This window comes from Fistularia commersonii, chromosome 15 (assembly GCF_037954325.1).
Source record: "Fistularia commersonii isolate RoL2024-O1a breed Wild chromosome 15, RoL_Fcom_v1.0, whole genome shotgun sequence".
Taxonomy (NCBI): Eukaryota; Metazoa; Chordata; class Actinopteri; order Syngnathiformes; family Fistulariidae; genus Fistularia; species Fistularia commersonii.
The window spans coordinates 6,344,850-6,372,235 of record NC_141298.1 but is presented as its reverse complement, the minus strand read 5'-3'; the positions used below and the strand labels follow the sequence as shown (position 1 = coordinate 6,372,235).

Below are 27,386 nucleotides of genomic sequence, written 5' to 3'. Positions count from 1 at the left end.
TGGGCAGCTGGTCCTATATGGGCAGCCCAGCTGCAGTAATTGATTTCTGCTGCAACACCGAGGCTAAATGACTGGGATTAGTGGACTATGAACAAGGCCTATTTATTATCGGGATGCTCATGATTAGCTCGTTACTCAGCTCACTGAGGCTCATCTAGCCGCCTGTCATCGCGGGGGTGGGTGGGACGGTGAGCGGATGCGCGTTTGTGCGCAGATTTAAGCTCGCGTTGTCAATGGGGCCCGTTCGTAAGTATTATAGCAGCTAAGGCTGAGGAGTTAGGGGCGCCGTTCGCGAGAATCCCCCCCCCCCACCTCCCACATTTTACACAATTATGTGGAATATATGGTATCTAAATAGGCTAAGGCTCGGCTCAGGCCCCTCTGCTACTCCGCGTATTAAGAATGTCATTTATTTCAATGGGGCCCAACAGCAATGGGGGAAAGATACAAGCCTATTTTATCTCTTACAGCCCAGTGAAGACGTAAGCCTTTGCTCTGATGATGTTTTTTTTTTTTTTTTTTTTTTTTTTTCCCCCCCACCACTAGTGATTTTATGGGGAAAAGCCAAGCAAAGCAGTCAATGTCGAATGTCTCGGAACAAAAAGGACGACGAAAACAGAAGCGGTGTGTGACTGCCAATGATGTCCCTCACTGACGTAAATGATAGTCCTTCCATAGAAGTTCTACCTCATCATTTAAAGGTCCAGGATCTAGGAACATCTAGTGGGGAAGTTGCAGACTGCAGCCCCTCCTTCAGGAACTTGCAAGGTCATTCGCATGATCATACTGGAGGATTCAGCTCCTTGTAAGTTTACTGTAGCTAGCCTGATACATATTAACAGATGGCGATTGCTATTTCAAAATCAATAACCAAGGGAGCACTGTTCTTTTCGTTGTACATTTTTTAATCAGGCATGAATGTAAACCTCGCACCACTGGAGTCCAGTCCACTCCCTCAGGAATTCCCTCTACAATGAAGTTATAGCCAGTACAATCAAGAACACTTTATTGATCACAACGGGGAAAGTACTTTTATTAAAAGAAAAAAAAAAACAAACAATTACCCTAACACTGTTCAAGAAAAGGAAACACAGCCTTTCTTTCTCAGGCGTCTTCAGTTACAGCGTTTACATCGATCTCCGGGAAACTAGCTCTTGCTGTGGCCCCTGTAATAGAAGAGGCTGATTAGCTTAAGAGCTGCAGGTGTCTGCAGACTCAAAAGCAACTTCAAGGAGACGGAAAGTCACAATGTTTCATTTTGGTTTTTTTTTTTTTTTTGTCCATGTAATGACACAATGGCCAGTTAGTAACTCCCTGACCCTCAGAGTCTAGTAGAGAGAACCAAGACAGACAGGGCTATCAAGCCAGGTGTGACACATCTATGATCGCGACAACCAGATTTTCTCCCTTTTGACACTCTTTAATCCCATAACAGAAGTGTTGACCTTGATTTTAAACTATGACTATGAATCAGGCCATTCCAAGCTTCTTCAGCTTTCTTTAGGGCTTTTCTCTTCAGGGGGTCGCTGCAGTGAATCAACCTTCTCCATCCGACCCTATTCTCTGTATCCTCCTCTCTCACACTGATTCCACATCCTCTCTCACTACATTCATCAATCTTCTCTTTGGTTTTCCTCGAGACCTCCTGCCTGGCAGCTCCAATTCCAACATCCGCCTACCAATATATTCACTATCCTCTGTACATGACCGAACCATGTCAGTCTAGCTTCTCTGACCTTCTCTCCAAAACATCAAACATGTGCTGTTCCTCTGATAGACTCATTCCTGATCCTATCCATCCTGGTCACTCCCAAAGAGAACCTCAACATCTTCACTTCTGCGACCTCTAGCTCTGCCTCTTGTCTTTTCGTCAAGGTCAGTTTTCCTAAACCATACAGCATCGCTGGTCACACCGCTGTCTTGTACACCTTTCCTTTCATTCTGGCTGATAATCTTCTATCGCATAGTGCCCCTGACACTTTCAATCAGGCAATTCCAATGACCTTTTGAAATCAGACATATCCACACGCAGGTCTGTTTTGTCATATTTGGATACCCCTCCAAAGGTTTTCCATCAAAAGTGCTATTTGCATTGGTTCATGAGGCTCAAAGAACATCGTGAGATCCATACCTACAGGAGCACGCCAGAGTTTGGGTCTTATCTACTCACCGGACGTAACAACTCACTTATGAATATTGTTTGAAAATAGACAGTGAGGTTGATTTCATTACCGTTGACCCCTGGCAATTCCGCGGGAGGTTTCACTGTGTGTTAGCAGAAACCTGCAATGACCGTTGCAGGTTTTGCTTCCACTACTGCTACAGCCATACTTCTGTTTCATTTTCATCCAAAATTACCCCCCTCGAAATTAATTTGGTGGATTTATTGTTAAATCCCCGAGTTATTGTTGAACACCTGAGTCCATGTCTGTCTGTCTTTTCCTGATACAGTGCTCTTGATGATTAGGCCTGATTACTTGACATCGGCTGTATTGAAAATGTCTCTAAGACGGTCTGATTGCCTGTACTTGAGTACTTGTGCAGTCTGATAACTCCATAACTAGACTTTCAAGTGTTCTTTTGACCAAAAGCAGACCTGTACTGCGAAGCCTTCAGGGAAACAATTAAAATATATTGTGGCTTAAAAGATCACCAAGTTCCTCAAAAATCATAATCTGTTCCAATGTAGTTGTCATTTATATCTTTTTCGTTTTTGTTTTCATAGTATTTGAAGTATCTCAATATTAATAAATTCCAAAAAAACTTTAAGTGTTATTTTTTAACAGTGAAACTACTCAACAGTGATGGTAAATGCTGTTTTAAGAAACTGGGCACAGTATCACAATATGTAAGAAATATAATTTAAGTAGAAACATAACTATATATTTTAAAAACCATCAATACATCAGAAAATTAGGGGCACAACTTTTCTCTTTTTTTCCCTTTTCATGAGTTTAAATCTTTAAGTAACTTCAAAATATTTTGAAACGCTTAAGAGTCATCTAAAGAGCAAACTCAATTCAAATCATGTCACATTTTGACAAGGACAATTTACCACATAATATATATATATTTGAATGGTACTCCTTTTTTATCCACACGTATATTGACAGATTGCATTTTTCAGTATCTGCTCCTGTCTTGCACTGAGAACCATCGAAGATTCATATCAATGCCACGTGCAGGGCTTCCGGAACAGGGCAGAATGTGAAACTATTTATTGGCAATTAAACACAGTCATTCTTGCTCTGTGTTACAGGACAACAGTCACTCCTCGCCACGGCCCAGTTGATTATATGTTTATAAGTTCTTACAAGCTTTACGGGAATTGAGTTTAACAGGCTTTTCCCAACGGCCTTGCAGCGTCTAAGTTTAGGAAAGCACTTCAGAGACAAGAAAGAAAAAAGGAAAAAAAAAAGTGCTCTCCGCGATTTATCGGCAGGTTTCCAAATGAACAGGTTACTTTTCCAAAGAAGAAAGTGTTGTAACTTATCTATCTTAACTGTTGTATCTTAGAAAGTCTATAAAGTATGTGTTTAACTTGATTTTTTTCATCTAAGAAAAATGGGATACAGTTTGAATACTTAATGGGCATACATATTTATAAAATAATAATAAATAAATCAACAACAACAATAATGAATAATCAATAACAATGATTTTTTTTTAAAAATGCTTAAATCTGCCAGGAGCAGGGGACTTGGAGCGCAGCAAAAAGGCAATATCAGTGAGGAATGTGTTTAAGGGTCATTTACGTCACTCTCAAATTTATTTATCTATTCATTTTTTTTTTTTTAAATGCAGCAGACTCCGCCGTTTCCGGATGTCAGAGCGAACGAGCCTTTGAACGGCCAGGGCGAGCGGAAATGGACAGACTTTCATCCAGAGGAACTCTTTCGCACCTCGAGGGGGGAAATCGGAGGAGAACCTTCACTGGTGAGTGTTTGGGGACGGATCAAAGAGTCGGGGAGAAATTCCGGCGGAGCTTATTGTCGGGGCTTTCCTCAAGATCTCCATCTCCAACCGACTGGATGGAACAGAGGATTAAGCTGTTTAGCTCTGGGACTGGGACTGACAGTTAGAGGACGGTGTGTTGGTTGAGTTCTAAAAGGGACTTCGCGGCGATCTTTGTAGATATCGGCTGCTCTGATGAAGAGCTTCGAGATATTTGAGTATTCACAAGGCCAGCCCCTGCACTAAATATATAAACCTGGAAAAATAGACACATAAAATATCCTCACTCGCTATATTGTAGGATCAGATTATTCATAAAATGAGGCCATAAATGATAGGAGCTGACATAAAAGAAAAAAAAAGTGGACCAAAAAATAAAACTGTTATTCCAAATATATAATATATTGCTAATAACAGAAAGTGATCAAAACCCTTCTGACTGTTAAGATCAACACAGAACAAAGACGAGTGTTCAAATGGATATACATTTGCAACACATCCATAAGAAGGTGGAGATGGAAATTAATTACAAAGCATTCCCGTTCCTGTCTTTAGATAACGGTCAGGATGTGTCTGGGGACAGAAGGCGCATCGTCCGATCCCTTGAAAAAGGAATTTCTTCAAAATTTACATTGATATTCAACATCAGCAACTCAATAGTCCACAGCTGCACACCTTGGATCATGAATAATCAGTTAAGAACCCCCCCCAGCCTGGGGATGCATTGAGGAAACCGTAATGTTGGTCATGATATCAGACCCATTAAGCACATTGCATTGTTTCTTTTTTTGTGCTCTGCTTTTTCAGTTTGCTGGCTTTTGTCATTCCTTAGAAAGATAAAACATACCATTAAGCATTTTTGGTTTTTCTTTTCAAGCTGTCCCGCAAAGAACATCTACAATTTCATTGAAATTGCTCTGCCTCGAGAAAACATTTTGACAGCAATAAAAATCGGTAAGACGCCCTGCAGCGCAGTCTGCATATGCTATCCGATCCCCGCATCGGTTTTGGCTACGAGCTGTTGCCGACTATCTTGAAATATAAAAGCTGTTTGCTTTTCTTTTTTTTTTTTTTTAATTACCGCACATCATGTTTGAGCGGTTGCTTCTTGACAAACATTTAACATTAAACTATCAGGCAGTACCAGCTGCCGGCTGCTGCCTCTGGCCTGGACGGTGCATGGTGAGCAGCAACACAGTATTTGTGCTGCTGCTGTTGTTGCCGCCGCCGCCGCCGCCGCTGCTGCTGGAGATCAGCTTGTCAGCGATGATCTAACCACAGCAGGCAGCTGGGAAGCAAATGTTAAATGTTCCCTCCTCTCCGTATCCCTCGAGGATTTTCCAGCCTCAGACTTGTTTAGCTGATAAGCCTCTGACACGAGCCTGCCAAGGTCAGCCCATATTGAGCCCCTCCCCTCTATTTACATCCTGGCGTCCCTCAGAAGAGCTGGCGCTCAAGGAGTGGCAATGGCTGTTTCCCCCCCAAGCCGAAGACCTCCCCATCTCCTGTGGGAGAACCGCTGGCCTGCAGAGGAAGAAGACGATGCTGACATCTGCTGGTGGAATAGTGAGATATGACTAGCCCCCTGCTGATGGGTTATTAGTTATTAGTTATTAGTTATATGAATGTATAAGGGTCTATATTGACTAGATTAAGCTAGCTATCACCTTGTGCTATTATTTAGATACAATAAAATAAATAACGTGAAGTTAGGTGTCTATCATTCAATTTATGGACCTAAAAAGATTTATATATATATATATATATATATATATATATAAGGATAGATCTAAAAAAGAAATGGCAATTAAGCTATTGACATGATATAAATGAATTGTATAATTGTCTCATGTCAAGTTAAACAAATTAATATACTACTACGAATAATAATAATAATAATAGAATAGAAAAATTGAATAGAATGCACATTTTATCGTTCCACGATGGGGATATTTCAATGGTGTCAGAGCAGTAGAGGAAGGTAGGTTATATACCGCTCAAAAAAATAAAGGAAACACTTAAACAACACAATGTAACTCCAAGTCAATCACATTTCTGTGAAATCAAACTGTCCATTTAGGGAGCAACACTGATTCATCTTGACTTGCTTTAAGGACATTACATCATTACAACATTCCAAGTTGGATCAGCCTGTAGTGAGTTTTTCTACTTTGAATATTGAGTGTAACTCTGACTTTTCAGTGTGAGTCTGACCTTCATGGGTTGATAAATATGATTTCATTGATAAATTTTGTGTGATTTTATCGTCAGCAATTCAACTATGTAAAGAACAAAATATTTAATAAGAATATTTAATTCATTCAGATGTGTTACTTTAGTGTTCCCTTTATTTTTTGAGCAGTGTATATTGAGTTGAGAGTAGCACCAAAAGTATCAGAAAATATAGAATATAAAATTTGAAAAATATAAAGATGTGCAAATGTACATATATATAAAGTGGGGAGAACAACTATTTGACGCACTGCTGATTTTCCCGAATCCCAGCTTTTCCCAAATGGTCTGTAATTTTATCTAACTTCTTGATCATCTGGACTTTTTGATCCAACTTCTTGATCTCCACTCCCTGTAGCCTCACCGTTCCATCTGGGCTCCTCTCATTCACGCATATATACTCTGTCTACCCCTACCTCTGTTACCCCTACAGCACACAGCACCACTGTCACACAGCTAGCATACATGTCCTGCACCAGTCTGCTATACTTCTCTGCTACTCCAGATTTCATCATACAATACCAGAGCTCCTCTCTTGGCACCCAGTCATATGCTTTTTCTAGGTCTACAAAAACGCAATGCAACTCCCTCTGACCTTCTCTGTATTTGTCTATTAGCATTCTCAAAGCAAAAACTGCATCTATAGTACTCTTTCTGAGCATTAAGCCATAAAGCCATTCAAAAATGCTAATTTCTGCTCTCAGTCTAGTTCCCACTACTCTTTCCCATAACTTCATTGTATGGCTGTTCAACTTTATACCTCTATAGTTGCCACAAATCTGCACATCCCCCTTATTCTTAAAAATGGACATCATCACACTTCGTCTCAATTCCTCAGGCATCTTCTCACTCTCTAAGATCCTGTTGAATGATCTAGTCAGAAACTCTACCGCTGCCTCTCCTAGACACTTCTACACCTCCACAGGTATGTCCTGAGCCTTTCTACTCTTCATCCTCTTCAATGCCTTCCACACTTCACTTTCACTAATCTCTGCTATTTTGTGGTCGACAATAGTCACCTCTTCTACCCTTGCCTCTCTTTCATTTTCCTCATTCATCAGCTCTTCAAAGTACGCTTTCCATCTTCCCATCACTCTTCTAGCATCTGCCAATACATTTTCCTCTCTATCCTTAATCTCCCGGACCTGTTGTAATCCTTTCCATCTTTATCCCTCTGTTTCGCCAACCTGTATAGATCATTCCCTCCCTCCTTACTGTCTAACAGTGCAGACAAGTGATTGTACGCCCTTTGTTTAGCCTTTGCTACCTCTATCTTTACCTTACGTTGTATCTCCCTGTACTCCTGTCTGTTATCTTCAGTCCCCTCGGTGTCCCATTTGTTTTTTGCTAACCGCTTTCTCTCTATATACTCATGCATCTCCTCATTCCACCACCAAGTCTCCCTATCTACTTCCCTTCCAGATGATACACCAAGTAATGTCCTACCTGTCTCCCTGATAACATTAGAAGTTGTCCAGTCATCTGGAATCTCTCCCTGACTACCCAGAGCCTTTCTCAACTCCTCCCTTAAAATCATACAACACTTCTCCCTTTTCAGCTTCTACCACTTTGTCCTCTGCACTGCCTTTGTCCTCCTGATCTTCCTTGTCACCAGTGTCATCCTACAAACCACCATCATCTACTGTCTGGCTCCATTCTCACCTACAAGGACCTTCCACTCGATGATCTCTTTCAGTTTACCTCATCTATACAAGATGGAGTTGACCTGCGTGCTCCTCCCTCAGCTCTCATAAGTTATCTTATGTGCCTGTCTTTTCTGGAAAAAGGTTTTCATTACAGCCATTTCCTTCCTTTTTGCAAAGTCTACCACCATCTCCCCCTCTGTGTTCCTATCCTGTATACCAAATATGACCATCACTTCCTCATCCCCTCTTTTCCCTGCCCCAACATGCACATTGCAGTCTGCACCATTTACCACTCTCATCTCTGGGGATATTCTGCATCACTTAATCTCATTCATTCCAGAACTTCTCCTTCTCCTCCAACTCACATCCCAGGGCATAGCCACCAACAACACTGAGCATCACAACTTCAACTTCAGCTCGGACTCATAAGTCTATCTGACATTCTTTTCACCTCCAGAACTTTCCTAACAAACTCCTACTTCAAGATAGCGCCTACTCCATTTCTCTTCCTGTCAGTACCATGATATTACGACTTAAATCCTGCTCCTAAGCTTCTCGCATTACTACCTTTCCACCTCGTCTCCTGGACACACAATATATTCACCTTCCTTCTCTGCATCATGTCAACCAACTCTCTACCTTTTCCTGTCGTCATCCAGATATTCAAAGTCCCTACTCTCAGCCCTAGACACTTGCCTTTCCTCTTCTCTTTCTGCTTCCAAACATGCTTTCCTCCTCTCCTTCTTTGACCTACAGTGGCCCAGTTTCCTTTGGTACACTATAGGTCATCCGTACCATTGGCGGTCGTTGTTAACCCAGGCCTCGACCAATCCAGTATGAAATTATTAAGTTTGATTCACTGGTTTGGTTTTGGCAAAAGTTTTATGCCCAATTGCCCTTCCTGACACAGGGAGACACTGGCCATGTATATATACATATATAAATATATATACATATACATGGGCAAAAAATTAATAATAATAACATGTAACATGTTGAGTATTGTAAAGGCTGTAACAAAATGATGGTGTGTCTGTATGATAAATTATGTAATTAGTACGAAGCAGAATCCCATCTTTGTGATAAGTGACAAACAACAACTTTGTGGTGTTCATGTTACACAGGGTTATCCTTCTACTATTACTTTAAAAGTCAAACACATTTAAAGCAACTGTTAATTATCAGGTAAACCACTGGACAGAGATGACAGGGTAAATGTACCAGATGACCATCACTTCAAGCATGTCATTTACTGGCATTTGGAAAAAGTAAGCTTGCCAAAAGAGGTTATTAAAAAAAAACAAAAAAAACCAAACTTATTATCAATGAATAACAGAATCACTTGATAAATAGCATTTTTTTAATCTTTTTATTAAAAAGTGGATGAAAACTGTAAACAGGGTCTTATTTCAAAGAATATACAGGAGATCCTCAATTCCATGAATAAAAGTCATATACGTTTATATATCTAAATATATCTATTGAAATATACTGTATCTAAACACATATAAACATAAGTTTATATACATATGTACACACACACACACAAGCACACACACACACACACACAAATATATATACATATATATTAATAATACATACACACAATAATTCTACATTTTGCTACAAAGAAGGCCGAGGTAGACAATTGCAAGCAAGTATAACCAAAATGATATGTTAAACAGATTACCAGTAAATTCAGCTTTTCTCTGAGAAGATAACTTAACTAACTAAATAAATAACAATAAAAATGTATTAATCGAACGCTGCAAATACAAAGAAAATAACTTTGGTAGTATTATTATAATAATAACATTGAAATTAAAAATTAAAATGACAATGATAAATTCTGTCAGCACTAGAAACATTGAGAAGCAAATGACCTAATTATGGATCTGAATGATGTCATGCCCTCTTTATGAGTCTAGAATCTTGGAGCCTCAGCTGAACCCACCTGGTACAGAGACCCCGTCTGATCTAACGGGGCCCCTGGACACCCAGTGTACCCAAAATACCCAGCATACAGGTTGCGCACAAAATGAGGAACGGTATGTCAAAGTTGACTGTCCTGTCCTGATTACTGAAACTGCACTGAACGGCAAAAACAGATCGGGAGTTCTCTGAAAATCGAATTTGGGCACAGGTGCTCAATTGGAGCTTATTTCAAAAATCCAATTTAATGTGAGCCAGGGAACCAGGTGGGTTGGGTGATATTCCCAAAATGCATCTGTAAGCAACATCCTCTCACAATGTCAGGTTACAAACAGTCAGTGGGCAGGATGGGGTGTCACAAGGTGTGGGAACTTCTCACAGCGGCAACATTAGGTTGACTGAATGCGCATGGCATGTTGACCCTCATATACAACCTTCTTTTTTCGCTGAATTAGCATGTTCATCCCCATGCATGCACTGGATTCGAGGTGTTCCCTGCACAAACATTGACTCCTAACACTGTCTCTGCAGCTGTCAGCCTACGCTGGTTCTTTGGTATCTGTACACATCTGTTCACATCTTTACATGCACCGATCTAAAGATGGAAATCTGAAAAACAGATGTAGAAGAACTCATTGTCACAGCGGCTGATACCATACCAAGATTTGTTTTTTTATTTTTCCTCCGGACAGAATATGCACTAATCACTATCCGCCACAGCCTTTGAATCACTTCCCTATGGTGTGACAACCTCACACACATTCGCTGTAATTTGAGTAAAAGACAACTCTTTATCTCTAACCTTGGGGGTTGGGGGGGCGAAAGACAATTTGCATGATACTGTGCAGATGCGCAGTGAATCAGCATTTTGGTCTCCCTTTCATCTCAGCTATGAAAAGCCACTTTCAAAATGGCAGCGTCCAACAAACCTGCCTCCCCCGCCCCCTGTAGCTGAGGAAGGGCTCATTAGACGTCAGTACCTATTTGCCCTCAGTCGCAGGTTCGTCTTCCTCCCCCTTTCCCGAGGACACATGCGTACATCTGACAGAGGAGGCAGCCTCGTCTCTTCACGCCGCTGTACCGCAAATGCCCAACAATCAAGGACTCAATTTGTTTCTTTGTGTGGGTCCGCTTCAAAAATGACAGTCCAAATGACGTTTTCTGAGGATAGTTAGGGGCTGGAAGGTGGGGGGGGGTTGTGTGTGGCCACCTCAACCTGAACAAGGGAGATCCACTCTCTGATCCAGGATTCACAGGACCGGCAGGAAAAAAGTGCAATTCAAGCATCAATACATTACAGTAGCTCCCTTCTTTCCTATCATTGATTAAACCGCTGAAGAAAAACGCATACATATAGGCACACAAAACGATTTCCATGGTATACAACATAATTGATTTAGATGAGGTTCGAATAGGGGTGATGTGCAGAAGTCACTATAGAGAAATAAAGTTGATGAGCCATACAATTAAGTTATTGGAAATATAGTGGAAACTACACAGAGCAGAAGTCATCATTTGTGTTCAGCAGAAAGAGTACTACAGACTCAGTATTTGCTTTAAGTATGCTGGTAGAGAAGTATATCAAAGGTCAAAGGGAGCTGCGTGGTGCTTATGCATACGACAGCGGGCTGAGAGAGGAACTATGGTTCTGTATGAGGAAGTCTGAGGGTTCTACCAGTTCTGGTTTGCATCAGCAGGTACGAGGGTTTAGAGGGCTCAGTGGCTGGATGCCTAGCAACCTTTCGTGTCCATCAGGATCTTAATATCGGGTAAGACACAAAGGTAAAACCAGCTTTCTCTGGTAGATGACCTTCAGGTATGTGATTTGTTTTGAATACATGTGGGCTCAGGTTCAGTATTTCTTTTTCCTGCATGGTTCTGTGGACTGACCTTTAAGTGCATGGCTGGTTATAGTTCCATTCTTAGTAGTACATCTTCTGGGCTTTTCGGATTTTGGTAGATATTTGTCGTCATTTGTGTATTTGTATTCCCTCTCAAAGGATCACGCCACATCTTTAAATGTGAATATTTTTTTCACTCTTTAACACTGTGTTGTGAACTACTATTATCATTATTATGCCATGTGGGTGCAGAGGGTTTTTTGGAAGTGATGCACAACAGAAAACTCAACATGGGTGTCATATGTGTCTGTGTATGTTGTATTTATTTCGTTAGTCATATGTAATCTAGATTAGATGTACATATTTCTGGAATATTTCTTGCTTAATTCAACAGTAGTGAATTTGCAATTCTCTGAACTAAAATAAATGTTACATTTCGTCTTTCAAATCTATCAAAAAAAATTTCATCACTAGATGTATCCCCTTTTATTAATGAGAGGTTACAAGGTTCCAAAATCTCCTGAAAACATATTTCAGGTTACTCACCAAAGCCTGTCACTAAAATAATATATCGCACCTGGTTTACATGGAGATCTGCTATGTAACCCGTTGAAATTCGCAGGGCACCTGTATGATTATATTGCCAAATTTGGGAATTACAAAAATTGAAAAGTGGTGTTATTTCAAATGTTCTCTCTGCTGTGTGTTAAAATAAACTCAAGGAAAAAAATGCACCCTCTTTCTAAATGTTGAATTGTATGAATGGAACTATGGAATATGAAAAAAAAATCAATAAAATAAAAATACACACACACACACACACACACACACACACACACACACACACACACACACACACACACACACACATCTTCTCCTTTCGGCTTTCTCCTCAGGGGTCGCCACAGCGATCAAACTTCTTCATCCAACCCGATTCTCTGTATCCTCGTCTCTTACATCAACTACTGTCATTTCCTCTCTCACTACGACCACATACAAATATACATATACATATATATATATATATATATATATATATATATATATATATATATATATACATATATCTTTACACTGTATATATATTTTTATTTCTTGTCCTTTGTGTTTTCCAACCATCAAAGATCACAGTGATTTTTGTTTCCATTAAAATTTCAAAATCAGTTGGGGAAAAAAGTGCTTTTGGTCACAAAGGGGAACCATCATGACAAGATGCCAGCAACGACGCAGGAAAATATATTTCCATTGAAAAATGTTTCTCCATGGAGATTTTCCAACCAAAATGAATAGTGACAAAAGCCATTTATTGTTTTAAAGTTCTAATGAATAACCAATCACTTGGAATTGATGGCATCCATATTTCTGAAAGCAGGGGAATTAGAAAAAGGGGCTGCTGGCAGCAAGACAAAATATTACATTCTATACAATGAAATCTGTATGATTAAAATTTGCATCACTTCTTTGATTACATGGTTGCAGATCACACAACTTTGGTCGGTGTAACCAGATTTTACAATTATTAACAGTCTTTATTTGAATCATAAAGTCCCCATCACCCCCACGACCCCCAACCAAGGCTTTATGCATTATTCATGTGAGTTAAGCAAGCTACATTTAATTTCCCAACCAGCTGTTGGCATGACTTGTAATGAGATGCTAATAGTTTAGGAGCCTGAACTCCCCAGTGGGGTTGGGTCCTTTTAGAATTGCATAATCAGTCCAGAGATAAGGACCTATCTCCATCGCCCAGCCAACCATAATATTTTATCCGGTCGTGTGCGTGAAATATCTTCTTTTTTTTTTTCCTCTGCTCTTACATTCTTTTGTCATATTTTTTTCTCATCGCTAAGGTACTGAAGAAGGAATCTGGACTGACAGATAGAGGCCATTCACTGCAGCAGGTGTTCATAAACTTTTCAGGCGCTGTCACCTGTAAATTGAGATGTCAGATGCTCTTGAACCCAGCTAAGTGATGAACGTTTACAAATGCCACAGGTGCTCGCACTATCAAGCCCAAAAAAGGGAAGGATCTTGCAAAGGAGGCCTCATACAGCCGTACAACTGTAAGCAAAAGCAAAGACACCGGAAGTAGTAGAGACCTTCTGATGGGTCCCATGAAACTTCTTAGTTGATTTCCAGTGTTAGCAGCATTACATGTTTGTGGAGTCTTATAAAATTCTTTAATTGTGAAATTAAAAAAAATCAAATTAAATTTAATAAGGTTTGAAATTTAGCTAATTGAAGGTAATTTTATGATACATCATACATTGATGAGAAGTGGTATTCAATGCATACATTGCTTCTTTGTGTTATAACTCGAACTGGCATGAAAGATTATGATCAATATCTGTATTACCTATGCAAATATTAATAAAATTTCTGCTAGCTTGTGTTTTTTTTTTTAATAAAACCAAATAAATGTATTAATGATGTATTTGTATCACAAATAAATATACATAGAATTAGTATTAACATTAATACAACAATGCTAATTTAAAAATAGTATTAATAACATATATCAATAGCATTGATATTATATATGTATATATGATTTATTTATTTCAGTTTTATTGTAATACGGTAAATCAAAAAATAAAATGTAACACCAATTTCATGTAAAAACTGCTGTGAATTATTTTTGTTGCTCTGTGTGAGCTTGTCTATTTTTTCGCAAATACATGCTTTCACCCTGCCAACAACTATTCGCCACGCCCGTTTCTTAGTTTACAACCAAACACGGTGAACATCATACTTTGTCAATTTTCAAACTATCCAGTGAAACAACCACCTGCCTATTAAATATCCGTTAATCATGTGCGACAGACAGAAATGGCACAATATAGTGAAGCGTACTTTCCTCCGCCCATCCCTGATTCAATAACTATGGGATTTGGAGACTTGAGCGTCGGACATCGGTTGATGTGCTGCAATGGGTATGATTCATTCTGCCCTGATGTTTAAAACATCAGGTGGAACGGAGGGTTGCCTACCTCTCTCGCTCTCTTGCTGCCTATCTGTTACTATTATGGGACCAGCAAACGTCCATAAACAGCATGTTTCCCTGCGCTAGGAGCCTGGCGCCAACTTGCACTTTTCACAGATAATTACCTCTGAAGAATCAGGAAAACCTGCATCGTGATTTCATATACAGCAAGACAAAAAAACTTTGTGCTGGCTGCCCACAGGCGAGCCAAAGGAAAAATTACATTAAAAGGCATGCCTGCAAGTGTGTGGTGTTGAGTGTCTTTTTCAGATTTCGAATGGGTGAGTGAAACAGTGATCGACATGAAGACATGCAGTCTTCTACGTCATATAAAGTTAATCTCGCCAGTGGCAGTCTTGACAAATCAGGCCAAATACGTATGAATCTATTAGCGTATATTTAAATGACATCAATAGTACAGAAGGAATCCACCCGATTATGACATTTTATCGTTTTTTTTTTAGTCATGAGAGGCTTTCGTAAACTCTTTGCTGATCCATAAACTACATTTATTACTACATTTGTCAAAGTCCCAGGTTGCTACTTAGTGCAGAGAAGCAGCAACTGAGGCATCTTAAAATTACGACGTGGACCAAGTGGCGGTCTTGATGAGTCATGAGATGCATCACGAGAAAACATAAAACGACTTTCCCGGCTGCAAGTGGTGAATTCAAGACAGATAAACAGTTGCAGGTGTTACCGAAGCAGCTGCATGATAATGATACGTATAAATATGTAATATATGTTTTAACAAATCACTATGTACAACATGCGCAAAGGGGGAACTACTATTCCATACTGATTCCAAGGTCGAGCAGCATGGGCGGCACCAAAACAAGTAGAAGCTGCACGATAGCACGAAAAGAATTAACGGCACACATACTTTTCTGCGGAATTGTTCCAATTGAATGTTGAGAAAGCTTTTCAATGTTCACACCAGCCTTTCGCACATCAGCAAACAACGACATGTGGTGCTGTGTTTCTCACGAAGCAGCGTGTGGATAAAAATACAAATGTAGCAGCGTGTTTTACCTGAGCCGTGAAAAGAAAGGTCTCTAGAAAATCTACAATATCTTTCAGATTTGCTGTTAAGTCATAACTGTTGTGCTTCTATGTCTGTGGAGGTTCTCAGTCACCCGGGTTGAAAACTTGTCGAAATCCTATAGTGGCAACTGGACTTGAATGTCCTCACTTGAAGATATTTCCCCCCTCGTCCGAGCGGCTTCTTCAATTCTAATGACCTGTGGGGAGTTTCTGAATATAACTGCCAGGGTTTAGGATGGGTTTGGGTTATGTTATGTAAATGGAAGAGTTGATCAGAAACTAGGTCTATGTGTGTTGTGTTTCTAGTTTGAGTACAGAATCTATGGAGATACAAGTTGGGATCGACAGCATGCATTTCTGAAAAAAACTTAATTGCCTCATAGGTTTCATCATTTCTGCTGTTCCTCTGTATTTTCTGTAACCAAGCAACTGGAGCGAAGCGGTGCTGTGTGTGTTTTCGGGCGGACGTAATTACAGATGAGCATTGATTCCTGATACCGCTGGGGAGGGGGGGTAGCTTAAATTCTTAGGTGTGCGACACAAAATGTAATTATAGAGCAGAAATAAGTCAAAAGTGGCTATATGTTACTGAGTTTTCGGGGGGAAATCACAGCAAAACATGGCGAACGGGAGGGGACTGTCCGTCTGATCCATCAGTGCGGGGCATGCTTCTCTGCTAATTTGCCAGGCTTGAATTGCTTCCATGCTTGTTCTGTGATACACTCTAATTGGCTGTGAATGGCTCCCCGGTTCACCCCGGGCAGCGTTTGATGAGCCCAGAAGACGGGCCGCTTAAGTGCCTTTTGAGTGAGGCTCCTTGGAAGTGGCTGGCAGCTGGTAGGCTTCGCCGCTGAGACGTGAACACGGGGTGACAAGCTCCCGCGATGGGGGAGGGCAAATGAGATACGGAGATGGAGAGTTCATTAACGGCAGTCAAATGCGCCCCTTGTGATGAGAAGGTCAGAGGCCATGATCTCACCTCACAAAAACGCTTTGGATACAACGCCATTTTCAAGTGATTGGTCTGTATTGCCTCTTCCTTACATCTTTATAAATCAAACTTTTTTCCCGTGAAATCTGTATTGTTCGACAAATATTGTCTGGCTAGCATTATGAATCAGCTGTTGGCGTAAGGCCATGAAAACAAATGGTCACTAATTTTTTGTATCTCGGAGGCTGCAGCCTTATCTCTTCCATACAGCTTTTGATGAGCAAGAAAATATAATTGAAATGATTTTGAAGGATATAACAAAAAAAATATAAAAGCTTTGGAATATCAGGGAAAATTATCTTTTTTTTTTTTTTTTTTAAATTTAATTTCCCTCTGTCTCCCAAACCATATTGTCCCGTGTTAGTGTCAGTTGTGTCTATAGTGCTATTCATCTGCTATGAAGGGAACAGAGAATTTTACTGTGTCGTCCGAATCACCACATTCTTACAATGTATATGATAGTAAAAATCTTGAATCTCAAGAAAAAAAAAAAAAAATCATTAACCATTTTATAAATGATCACGTGATCCCTTTATCTGGCATTATTCATTCTTTCCTATGTGTTTCCAACCAAAGTGAAAAATCCAGACCTATAAGGGTATGTGAGAAATATCACAGCATTTCAAACAATGACAAAAAACAATGCAACCGTCATAGAACCAATGTTCTACTTGCAAGCATTAGCCAATTCATGATCCGCTAAAAAAAGAAAAACAATACTCACAAATAATTAACCCCAATTCAGGGCCTGATGGCTTAGGGCTAGATTGTTTTTAAATTCTAAAGATTTAGTGAATTTTAAAAATGTCTTAAAATCTTAAAAGTAGGATTGAAGTCAACTGTCATATTCTATGACTATATTTGCTTAATTACTTAATTAGGGAAGACCTTGAAGTGAAAATAAACCCACAACAAACTGGTTCTACAAGCTAATCATTGATGGCTGTAACACATCCATTTACATATCATTCAAATATAATTCATTGCAAATAGACATTGCATAAAATGTACATAATCAAACAAAGTTAATGAAACTTGCAGTGGGCGCCTTGACTCATAATTCATTAACTAATTTACTAAAAAAGAATGCACACAGGCCTGATTCAGTTTTATAGATCTCATCTACTTTGAATCAGTTGCCATTGAAGTTGTCGTCCATAAATGGATGGAGAAATATTCCTGCCAGCTTCAGCTGTAAATTGCATCTTTAGCCACTGAGTCACAGCACTTGTAAAACCCTCATCGCACTAATATCTCATCAAGTATCTCCACAATACAACGTCGGACGGATGATCAAAGCTCTAGCACTCGAGTTCAAATTTGAATTTGCTACATATCGAAATGAACATCGATGCCATGGCTCCGATGTACCGTATTTTCCGCACTATAAGGCACACCTAAAAGCATTTAATCTTCTCAAAAACCGACAGTGCGCCTTATACTCCGGTGCGCCTTATGTATGGATCAATATTGAGCCGCAAGGGGTCTCACAACTATGGGAAGCAGCCGCCAACTCCATATTCCCCCGTAGAAGAAGTAGTGCGCGGAGCATGCTGGGATATATGACTGTGCGAAGCGTGCATTTTCATTTCCATTTCCATTTGTGTGTGTGTGTGTGTGTGTGTGTAAAGACCCCAAAATGGCTCCTTTCAAGAGACACGCTTACGATGCAGAGTTTAAACTCAAGGCTATCAGTCACGCAGTAGAACACGAGAATAGAGCAGCAGCAAGAGAATTCAACATTAATGAATCAATGGTGCGGAAGAGGAGGAAGCAACAAGATGATCTACGCCAAGAAGACCAAAGAGTTTCCGAGGGAACAAACCAAGATAGCTACAGATAGAGGACGAACTTGAATAGAGGGTTGTTGAACAGAGAGCAGCAAGTAGAAGTGTAATAACTGTCACTATTTGAATGAAGGCAACAACACTTGCACGGAAACTTAACCCTTCTTGGTTCTTTCGTTTCATTTTGAAAAACTTTGAACTGTGACAAATGAAGTTGGAAATACATTGTTTTCAATGAAGGCAGCGCAAATGCCAGTAAGAGCTACTGGTATGTCCAGGACCTTATTGCGAATGCACTTACTTGTTTTGGGAGTGAACGGAGTTGTCAGAATGTTGGTTTGTATTGTATTAATAAAGTTTGACTGACTTATCTGCCTGTTTTGTTGACATTCCCTTTAGCGCAGCTTCATCTAGTGGATGCGTAATGTAACCCCAGCCGCTACTGTGGCTTCTATTCTATGCGCCTTATAATGCAGTGTGCCTTATATATGAAAAAATTTTAAAATAGACCATTCATTGAAGATGCACCTTAAAATCCAGTGCGACTTATAGTGGGGAAAATACACTAAACACGACAAATGATGAAATCCATCACTTGTGAATAACCAATAATGGCGTTTATATGATCTGACAGTGTAGATAACGAAACGACATCATAAACGATGAATCAGTCAAATGCATATGAGTGCGAGACTTACGTAGTTTAAGCTCCTCAAAAACACAAATGTTTTAAATTATCATGGGAAATTATAATTTTTTATCATCTTTCTCACATACTGTTGTGTTGCAAGAAAAGAAGATATTGAAATGATTTTGAAAGATGTAACAAAAATACAAATGCTTTAGAATATTAGGGGAAATGATCTTTTTTTTTAATTTATTTTATATTTTCATCCATTTTTCCCCTCTGTCTCCCATACTGTTGTGTGTTACCATATTGTCTAGTGTAATTGTCACATATTTTTTCCATTGCTCTTGGTCTGCTGTAAAGGGAGTGTACAAAGTAAGAATTAAATTTGCATCGTCTGAATCACCATATTCTTACTACAACACTAAAAGTCTTGAGTCTTGAACCTTGAAAAAAAAAAATCTGAATTATCCATTTTATAAAATGACAATCCCTTTTATCTGGCGTTGTTCATTCTTGCAATTGTTTTTCCGGCCAATGTGAAAAATCCTGACCTATTTGGGTACGCGAGACATATTGTACCATTCCAAACAACGGCAAAAAAGAATGCACTAGTGAATAATTAGTAATGGAGTTTGCATGATCTTAGAGTCTGGATAACAAAATAATCAGTGAATCAGTCGGGTCCATGCGTGTGCACCGCGAGACTTGTCAATATCGCCGGTGCGTAGTTTAATCTCCTCAAAGCTTGGGTAATCAGGCAAATCATCTGCCTTCTTCTACATGATCCAATTTCACAAAGCAGCGCCGCAGCAGTATAGACGGCTATCCTTCCTTTCAAACATTTCAAAGTTTCATCTGCTTGATGTTTTTTTTTTCATTTAGGTGATTTGTGGAACAAATATTCATATTCCTCTATGTGCAATAATAACCCTGCAGTTTACAAGGAAAAAAAAAACAATATATATTATTCTCTACTTTGATATTTCTCTGCTAGTAACTTGGACTAACAATTTTATAAGAAAGTATGAAAATGCTGCAAATGATGTACAGTTACATTACATTACAGTCATTTAGCAGATGCTTTTATCCAATGCCGCTTATCCAAAGCAATGTAAAAAGGGTTTTTTGTAAGGAACCGGATGATTTGACCCTAAAGAAAGAGTTGAGGAGCTGATATCATACATTTATTTGCACCCCAACATGTGGACTTTATTAACTTGATTGTGTTTTTTTTTAGCAGAGAAAAAAACAATTATTTGAATGGAGCTTTGTCGTCTGACCAACAGCATTTAAAGATGAGTTCTTGAGTTGAATTCTGTACAAGTATCTTTCACCAGACATAATGTTTTACTTTAGCAGCAACAGCAGAACATTATGCTTCATATAATCAATGTCTTTCAAACTATGTTCGCATTTCGCAGTTTTCAGAGACTGGGATTACACCTGACAGCAGAAAAGAGACACATCTTATATAAATTCACTTATTTAAGAAAAAGCTCAATTTCTTTTCTTCCCCCCCACTGGGAGAATGTGGCAAAAACTGGTAGACTTAAAAAATAATCCTTCCCCTAAATTTTATCTGCAAATATATATTTTTAATCGAAATGCAACACTGCATTCATATCCACAAAAGTCTTCATAGCCACTGTCTGAAAGACGTACTTCAGGCATGGCCAAAGAGGCCACGGGCCAGTGTAAATTTGAACACAGGCTGCATTTGGCCCGTGGCCTCTGTCATGAAATCAATAATATGCGTCCGCTAACACTGTTGACCACAATACAAAACACATTGTACAAAAAGCTATTTTATATTTCACCAGTGGATGCAATACAATCAAACTGGGTCTTGTAAACCTGACAAATTAAATATTAAAATCTAATTTGGTCCGGCAACCCATTTTTCTAGTTCATATTTTTGGTCTGAATCTAAAATTGAAATAATGAAAATCACTGCATTTCTCCTTTTGATGCCAAGTAATACAAGGATTTATACGGCCCTCAATGTTTTGTATTTCTGTTAGTGTTATTTTCCTATTCACATGTTTTGAATTTAGAAGTTCATAGAGACCACTTAATAGTGAATAATATGTTATGTTTGAAATGAACCTAGATATGTTTAATCTTTCTGAAATGTTTTTTTTTTTTCTAGTCAGACTTTTTCCTCATTTCATTTGGTATTCAAATATAAAAGATTTTGGTAAAACTTTAGATTTCTGTTCTGTGTTAAGACATGAAAAGTATGCCATTTGCAAAAAAACATAAAAATAATAAAAATAATGAAGTAGTTCATTTGCATTTAATGTTAATGGTTCGAAGAATGTCAGGCTGAATGGTTGGTCCTGACACATTTCACCTTACAAAAATATGGTCCTCTTTGCAAAAAGTTTGGGTACTTTGAAACCTGACACAGTCAGATCATGGGTAGAGGGTTTTAAATTTCTGTTTGAAATATTAAGCTGAGCAGTACAATTGTATTTTGAATTAAGCCATTTAAACATAGGAAGTAAAGAATATCCAGAGCAATGGGATTTAGAAGTCCAGTACAAAATACCACGCGCTACGTGATCTTTCAGCTCTCCCTCTTGTCCCTTGGAAATTGCATGCGAGAAAATTCTGCAGTGTGAAGACGGTAAACAAACACTGAGCCGCTTTTGCTTTTGACTTGCTTCATAACAATTAAGGAGGTGAACCTCCTTTCTGTATTAAATCTACAACGTGCATTAATTGTAATCAGCATGTTTAGCCAGGCTTGGCCGGCAAGACTCAAGAGGCATACTGAATGCATGTGAGTGCGCAGATACTGGTGTTTGTGTGTGTGTTTGTGTGTGTTTTTGTGTGTGTGTGTGTGTGTGTGTGTGTGTGTGTGTGTGTGTCAGCCATGCTGAACCATGCTCTTCAAGGTTGACTGCAACTCTATTGCGGCAGTAGAGCTCTCTGTTCACTTGCTTCCAGAGCAGGTGGTCTCTGACCTTTTAAGCACTGTCTCCCGAGTGAACCTGCCTGCCTCTGGCCTTTCGGCAAACACAGAGCAAAACCAATCAGGTCGGCCCTCCAATCAGACATTCACTGTAATTACCTTCATCCTATTAATGGGACTCCCCTACAAATATCACCCGTGTGGGTATATCAATCAGCATTTTGATGTCTGTTTTGGTTTCATCTGAATTTTTTTTTTTGACCAATTTAGGCAATGCCTTCTCAAATCATTCGACGTCCTCCTCCACCATTGGCAGTCACCCTAATGCCACCCATGCATCCAAAGACTCGTGTAAAACTAAGCTCTCACATCAGCTCACATCTAGAGACTAGTTTGTAGAGTTTTAAGTGTCAGCCTAGAGATTTTAAAATGACTCTGGATCTCACATCTAAAGAGTTTGAAAAGACTTGGAAAAAGACTTGTGGAAAACTGCAACTAGATTATTTCCTTCACCACTCGGTCGGGATATGTTGCAGGGTCAACATTGTACATGCTGGGCTGTTCTACTCGCAACTCCACCATCTGCAGCTTCTCCTGACTGGGACATCATTCGCCGTTCACGTTCATCCATGCCACAAAGACCACAATGGCAAATTTTTGTCTTCCAGGTTTCAAGCTTATCTATTGATTGTTGATGGTGTTACGTCAACTTGCTATAATTTCAAACACGTTAGATATTGTCGTAACACCCTAAGAAAGATTACCACCTTTCACTTGATAATTGACTGTTAAGATTTCCTTCCGACTTTCGGTTTAAGTCATAAATTGTAAGGCATAAGCCCAGCATTCATTAAAATATCCAACATATATCTAACATATATATATATATATATATATATATATATATATATATATTATATATATATATATATACCCTGTGGAAAACTAAAAATACGCCAAAAAAAGGCATTTAAAATTACCCATTTTAGCTAGATTTGAAGGATTCAAGGATTCCTCTTTACCATCACTGTATATTTATATGATTTCTTTGTTCAAAAACTCCAAGTTTCATTGTTTTATTTTTAATTTGACATCGCCATTCTATAAAAGAATGAAATACTGAAGCAGTTCTAAAGATTGTATTGAACATTTTCATGCACTGCTTAACCATGGATCAGAAAAATAAATGCATATTATATCTCTGTACAGCAGTAGTAAATGCACTTGGTGTGTGTTGACCAAATTCAACGAGTGTGTATCTACCTTGGACTTGAGGGCCCAGTACTCCTCGGTGTCACTTTCCACATGTTTGAAAGCGGTCATATAGTCGTAGCTGATGATGGCTGTCTGCAAGTAAACAGAAGTGTGTTGGGAGATGAAAACAAAACAAAAAAAAAGTTAATAATAATAAAAGAAAAAGAAAAAAGAAAAAAAAGCATGACGGTGTAAACCAATCCTGAAATTGACATTAGGTGCCTTATCTGGACACATTTCCAGCGATGTCCACTATATAGTTTGAAGACAAAGAATCGGGGGAACAATGACATGAAGGTTGGTCATAACTCCAGAAACTAAAAATTCCTCCTAGACACGTGTATTATTTGAACAGTCACTGCCATGCAAGACTGCTGGAGCATGGCCTCTGTATTATGACAGAAAATGTACATGATGTAGTCCTCGGGGGGCTTTGCAGGGGGAAAAAAAAGGATATTAAAAAGCACTTCAGACATAATGCTGTAGGGAAGAAAGGTTGTGTTTCCCTGCAACATTTCAAGGTGCATAGAAAAGTAAAAATACAGGCGTGGGGTATCACTATGTTAAGATCATCATGTCCTCTGTTTTTGCCCTCACAGATAAGCAAAATTTAATAACAGTTATTTCCTTTTTTTCTGATTGTTGATCATTTTATTTAATGCTTCAAGTGAGTTCCCAGAAAATATCTCAAGATAATTCATGTGTTGCAAACTTTTTAGAACTTTGGGACTTGTTTATTTGGTTGTTTTTCATCACATAAATTATCAAACATTTAAAATGGATTCTGGGACTGAGAAAAAAATACCCATCATTGCATTTTTGGTAGTTTTGGTGGTGCTAAAGCAAAAAAAAGAGATAACTACGATCAATTTATATAAATCTTTACTATAAATATTTTTTTTATTATTTTACTATTCTATAAATTTTTATTATTTATATATATTTTTACTATACTAAAATATATCAAGATAATTGTTGTGTTGCAAACTTTTACAACTATAAATTGTATAAATAATAGCATTTTTGGTAGTTTTGGTGGTGCCAAGTCAAAAAACCTAATTATAAGCAAATGATTAAATAAAACTGATATAAAGGAAGACCAGCTGCTACTATGAATCTTGCCAAATCTCCTTTCGGCCATGGCCTTCGGAGGTCGGATTGCCACAACCAATCATCTGCCTCCGTCTGACCCTCTCCTCTGCATCCTCCTGTCTCACATCAACTATCTCCATGTGCTCTTTCACTCTGCCCATGAATTCTCGTTGGTTCTCCTCTAGGCCTTTTTCAGGAGTAAAATTTAAGAATATTGCTATTACTGGAGGGCTTGTGGTATATTATTAATAGAATATTACATTTTTCCACTGAGGTGGTAATAAGTGTTCTTTGTGTCTAGGTTGCAATGGAAATTCCTGCTTGTCTTCATTTCTAACTTGACCTTATTAGATAACAGACAGTGACTGGCTAAGCTTTGTTGTATCTGTAAACAGAAATTATCCTGGAGCTTGTGAGTATCATCCCTTTTTCCACGCTACTATTCATTGGCACTGTGGAAAATTGGGCATTTTTTATTGCCATTAATTTGCAAGAAATCAACAAAAAAATATATTATTATTATTATTATTTTGAAGTCAGGAAGAGGAAGATTGCAAACCCCTGCTTTCATGTCAATGTCACGACTAAAGGGTGGATGAGTGAGTAAATTAGAGTATTATCATTAGACCAAGGATGCGTTCATATTTACATTTACATTTATTTTTCCAGACAGACCTTTTCTTCATTGTATGTGGTATTCAACAGACAGAGTGGTTTCGGTAAAACACTTTAAATTTGTGTTTCGTGTTAAGAAATGAAAAGTAGCCATTTGTAATTAAAAAATTAATGAAAATTTTACATTTAATGTTACCGGTTCACGGGATGTCAGGCTGAATGGTCGGCCCTCACATTTTCACCTCACCAAATATGAGCCTCTTTGCAAAATGTTTTGACACCCCTGCTGTGGACCAAATATTCAGGACACAAACAGTCCCTGTTGTGACGTACGGGATTACTCACAGTGACAGCGGCACGTCCGAAGCGGATCAAACTCAGGTCGTTGAGGTCGACCTGTCTGTTGTAGAGGTAGAAGCCTGAGGAGGCCAACACTGATATGGCCAGAGTCGGGACTCTGAACAGCCGATGAGCCATTGGAGGCACTGGGAGAGGAGGAATGGACACCACCATGTTAAGACTTCCCATACTATTAGTAATCAGGGAATTATATCTAAAAATACAAACAAAAGTCCAATACTTTAGCTTTTCTTCCAACTTGATATTATATACTTTACAATTTTATACCTTATAGTTTAATGTTTACCATTTTATGTAAAAGTACACTTTACTTGATTCATTTGCACTCTATGAATGTTATTTTGTTTATTTCATGTCTCCGTGGGATCGTGGGAAATGTCTTCTGGACTCCTCTGAATTTTTAGTACATACGGAGAAACTGAAATAAGCTTTATTTTCAATTTCTCTGCATTTACTAAACTTTGACTTTGCGTTTGATATGGATGGCCTTTTTTCAGTTTTTTTCCATTTTATTTGTTTGTTTGTTTTTTTTCAATCTACCCCAATGGTGTGTTACATCAGTTCATGTGCAAATAAAATTTGACCAACAAGCAATCTGGGTGCCTGATCACCAAGGCCTAATAATGCCCTTTCTAATATATTTTCTTTTTTTTTTAGCCGAACAAATTAAACCCTCAGAAAAATAAGGACTGCAAAATATGTCTGTATCTTACACTCTTGTAAGAGATTTGGAATGGATTTGGAATGGTACGCTATAATCTCAGGTCACTACATTTATATTCAATATAGAAGTGTCTAGACGTACTGTTATCTTGTTTTCTTGCCTTGTTTTATCATTTTCTCATCACTTTCTTGCTAACTTAAAGTAATTATTTTTTAATAAATTGTTTTTATTTATTTATTTCATTTCACTTTATTTCATTTTGTGTAATAATATATAGGTATTTGGTAGTTTTCTTATCCTTTTCAATACAATTCTGGTCTGTTGACTTAAAATGACTTCTCAATTGATTTAAAGCAGTTTCCTGTAAATGAATTAATGCCAGTTTTTGACAGAATTTTTTGCACACTCTGTTTTGAAGGGGTGGTTACTCATTGATCATTTTAAAGTAATATCTTTGACAGAGTAAATTTCTTGACTACATCTAAAGAAAATTTCCATGCCGTGACTGCAAATGTTAAAATAGGTGCAATATCAATACTAAACTATGTAACTAAATCTGCCTTTTTGTCTTGTTTTTCCTCATAGAGACTATCAAACACTTAATTAATAAGAACAACATATCCATATATACTGATGCTATAAATCATATTTGTGATGGTGTTAGGGGTGCAGATTCAGTTTGACTTCACTGCGGTTTCTGTCTTCACATGGCAATCAAATATATGTTGAATAACTTCCGCAAAATAAGAAAAAAAAAATCTACTTCCTCAAAATAGACACGTAATCCAAGTCAGATAAATTTATCACCGATCAATACTTGCTGATGGTGAGGGGAAGTGTATAGACTTCGTTAAACGTTTCTAAATCTCATCTAACAAATTTGTTTATTGTGAACTAACGATGTGTGGAAAGTGTTACCTAAATAACACAACGTGTGTTATGCAATGACGAGCAGCGTTCAGCTTCAAATGTTATCAGATTTGACAAACAAACCCAGCCGAGATAGCGGCTACATGCGACGTCAGCCGGGGAAAAAACACACGATCTACCTTATCGACGTCTCCCAAACAACTCGAGAAATGTCTCCACGCTTGCCTTCTCTGTCTCCCTGTCACTTACTTGCCGGTTTGGTTTTGACCTCCTCACAAGTGGCGACTTCAAAGTGAGGCATTCTGGGTAATGTAGTTCTGCGGAGGACAGTGAACGCCGTTTGTCGATATCTAACGTGACTGGAGCGATATTTTGACAAGTAACGATATAAAAACAGCACTTTTTGTCGAAAGGGAGGTGTTTTTTTTTAACTGAACAACGTTTGGTCAGTTTAATTTCTATCGTTTGAAGAATAAAACTACAACTCCGGCGACAGTGTTGACGTTCTATGTGCGTCACACCCGCACAGCTGTTCAGTTTTCCGAGAGCCAAGGTTTTCAAACACAGGCTCCG

The 27,386-nt window shown here is 38.6% G+C and overlaps 1 protein-coding gene across 2 annotated transcripts in view; it reads right to left on the bottom strand.

Annotated features, from left to right (window-relative positions):
- adck1 (aarF domain containing kinase 1) overlaps positions 1–27,081 on the bottom strand; it is a 98,401-nt gene extending 71,320 nt beyond the window's left edge. For both annotated transcript variants that reach the window (XM_086160541.1, XM_086160542.1), the window contains exons 1-3: positions 26,993–27,081; positions 25,265–25,404; positions 23,222–23,305 (exon numbers count right to left, since the gene is read on the bottom strand). In XM_086160541.1, coding sequence (XP_086016667.1) covers positions 23,222–23,305; positions 25,265–25,396 — 216 coding nt within the window. In that variant the 5' untranslated portion in view covers positions 25,397–25,404; positions 26,993–27,081. The remainder of the gene's footprint in view (positions 1–23,221; positions 23,306–25,264; positions 25,405–26,992) is intronic.
- Positions 27,082–27,386: the final 305 nt, after the last annotated feature.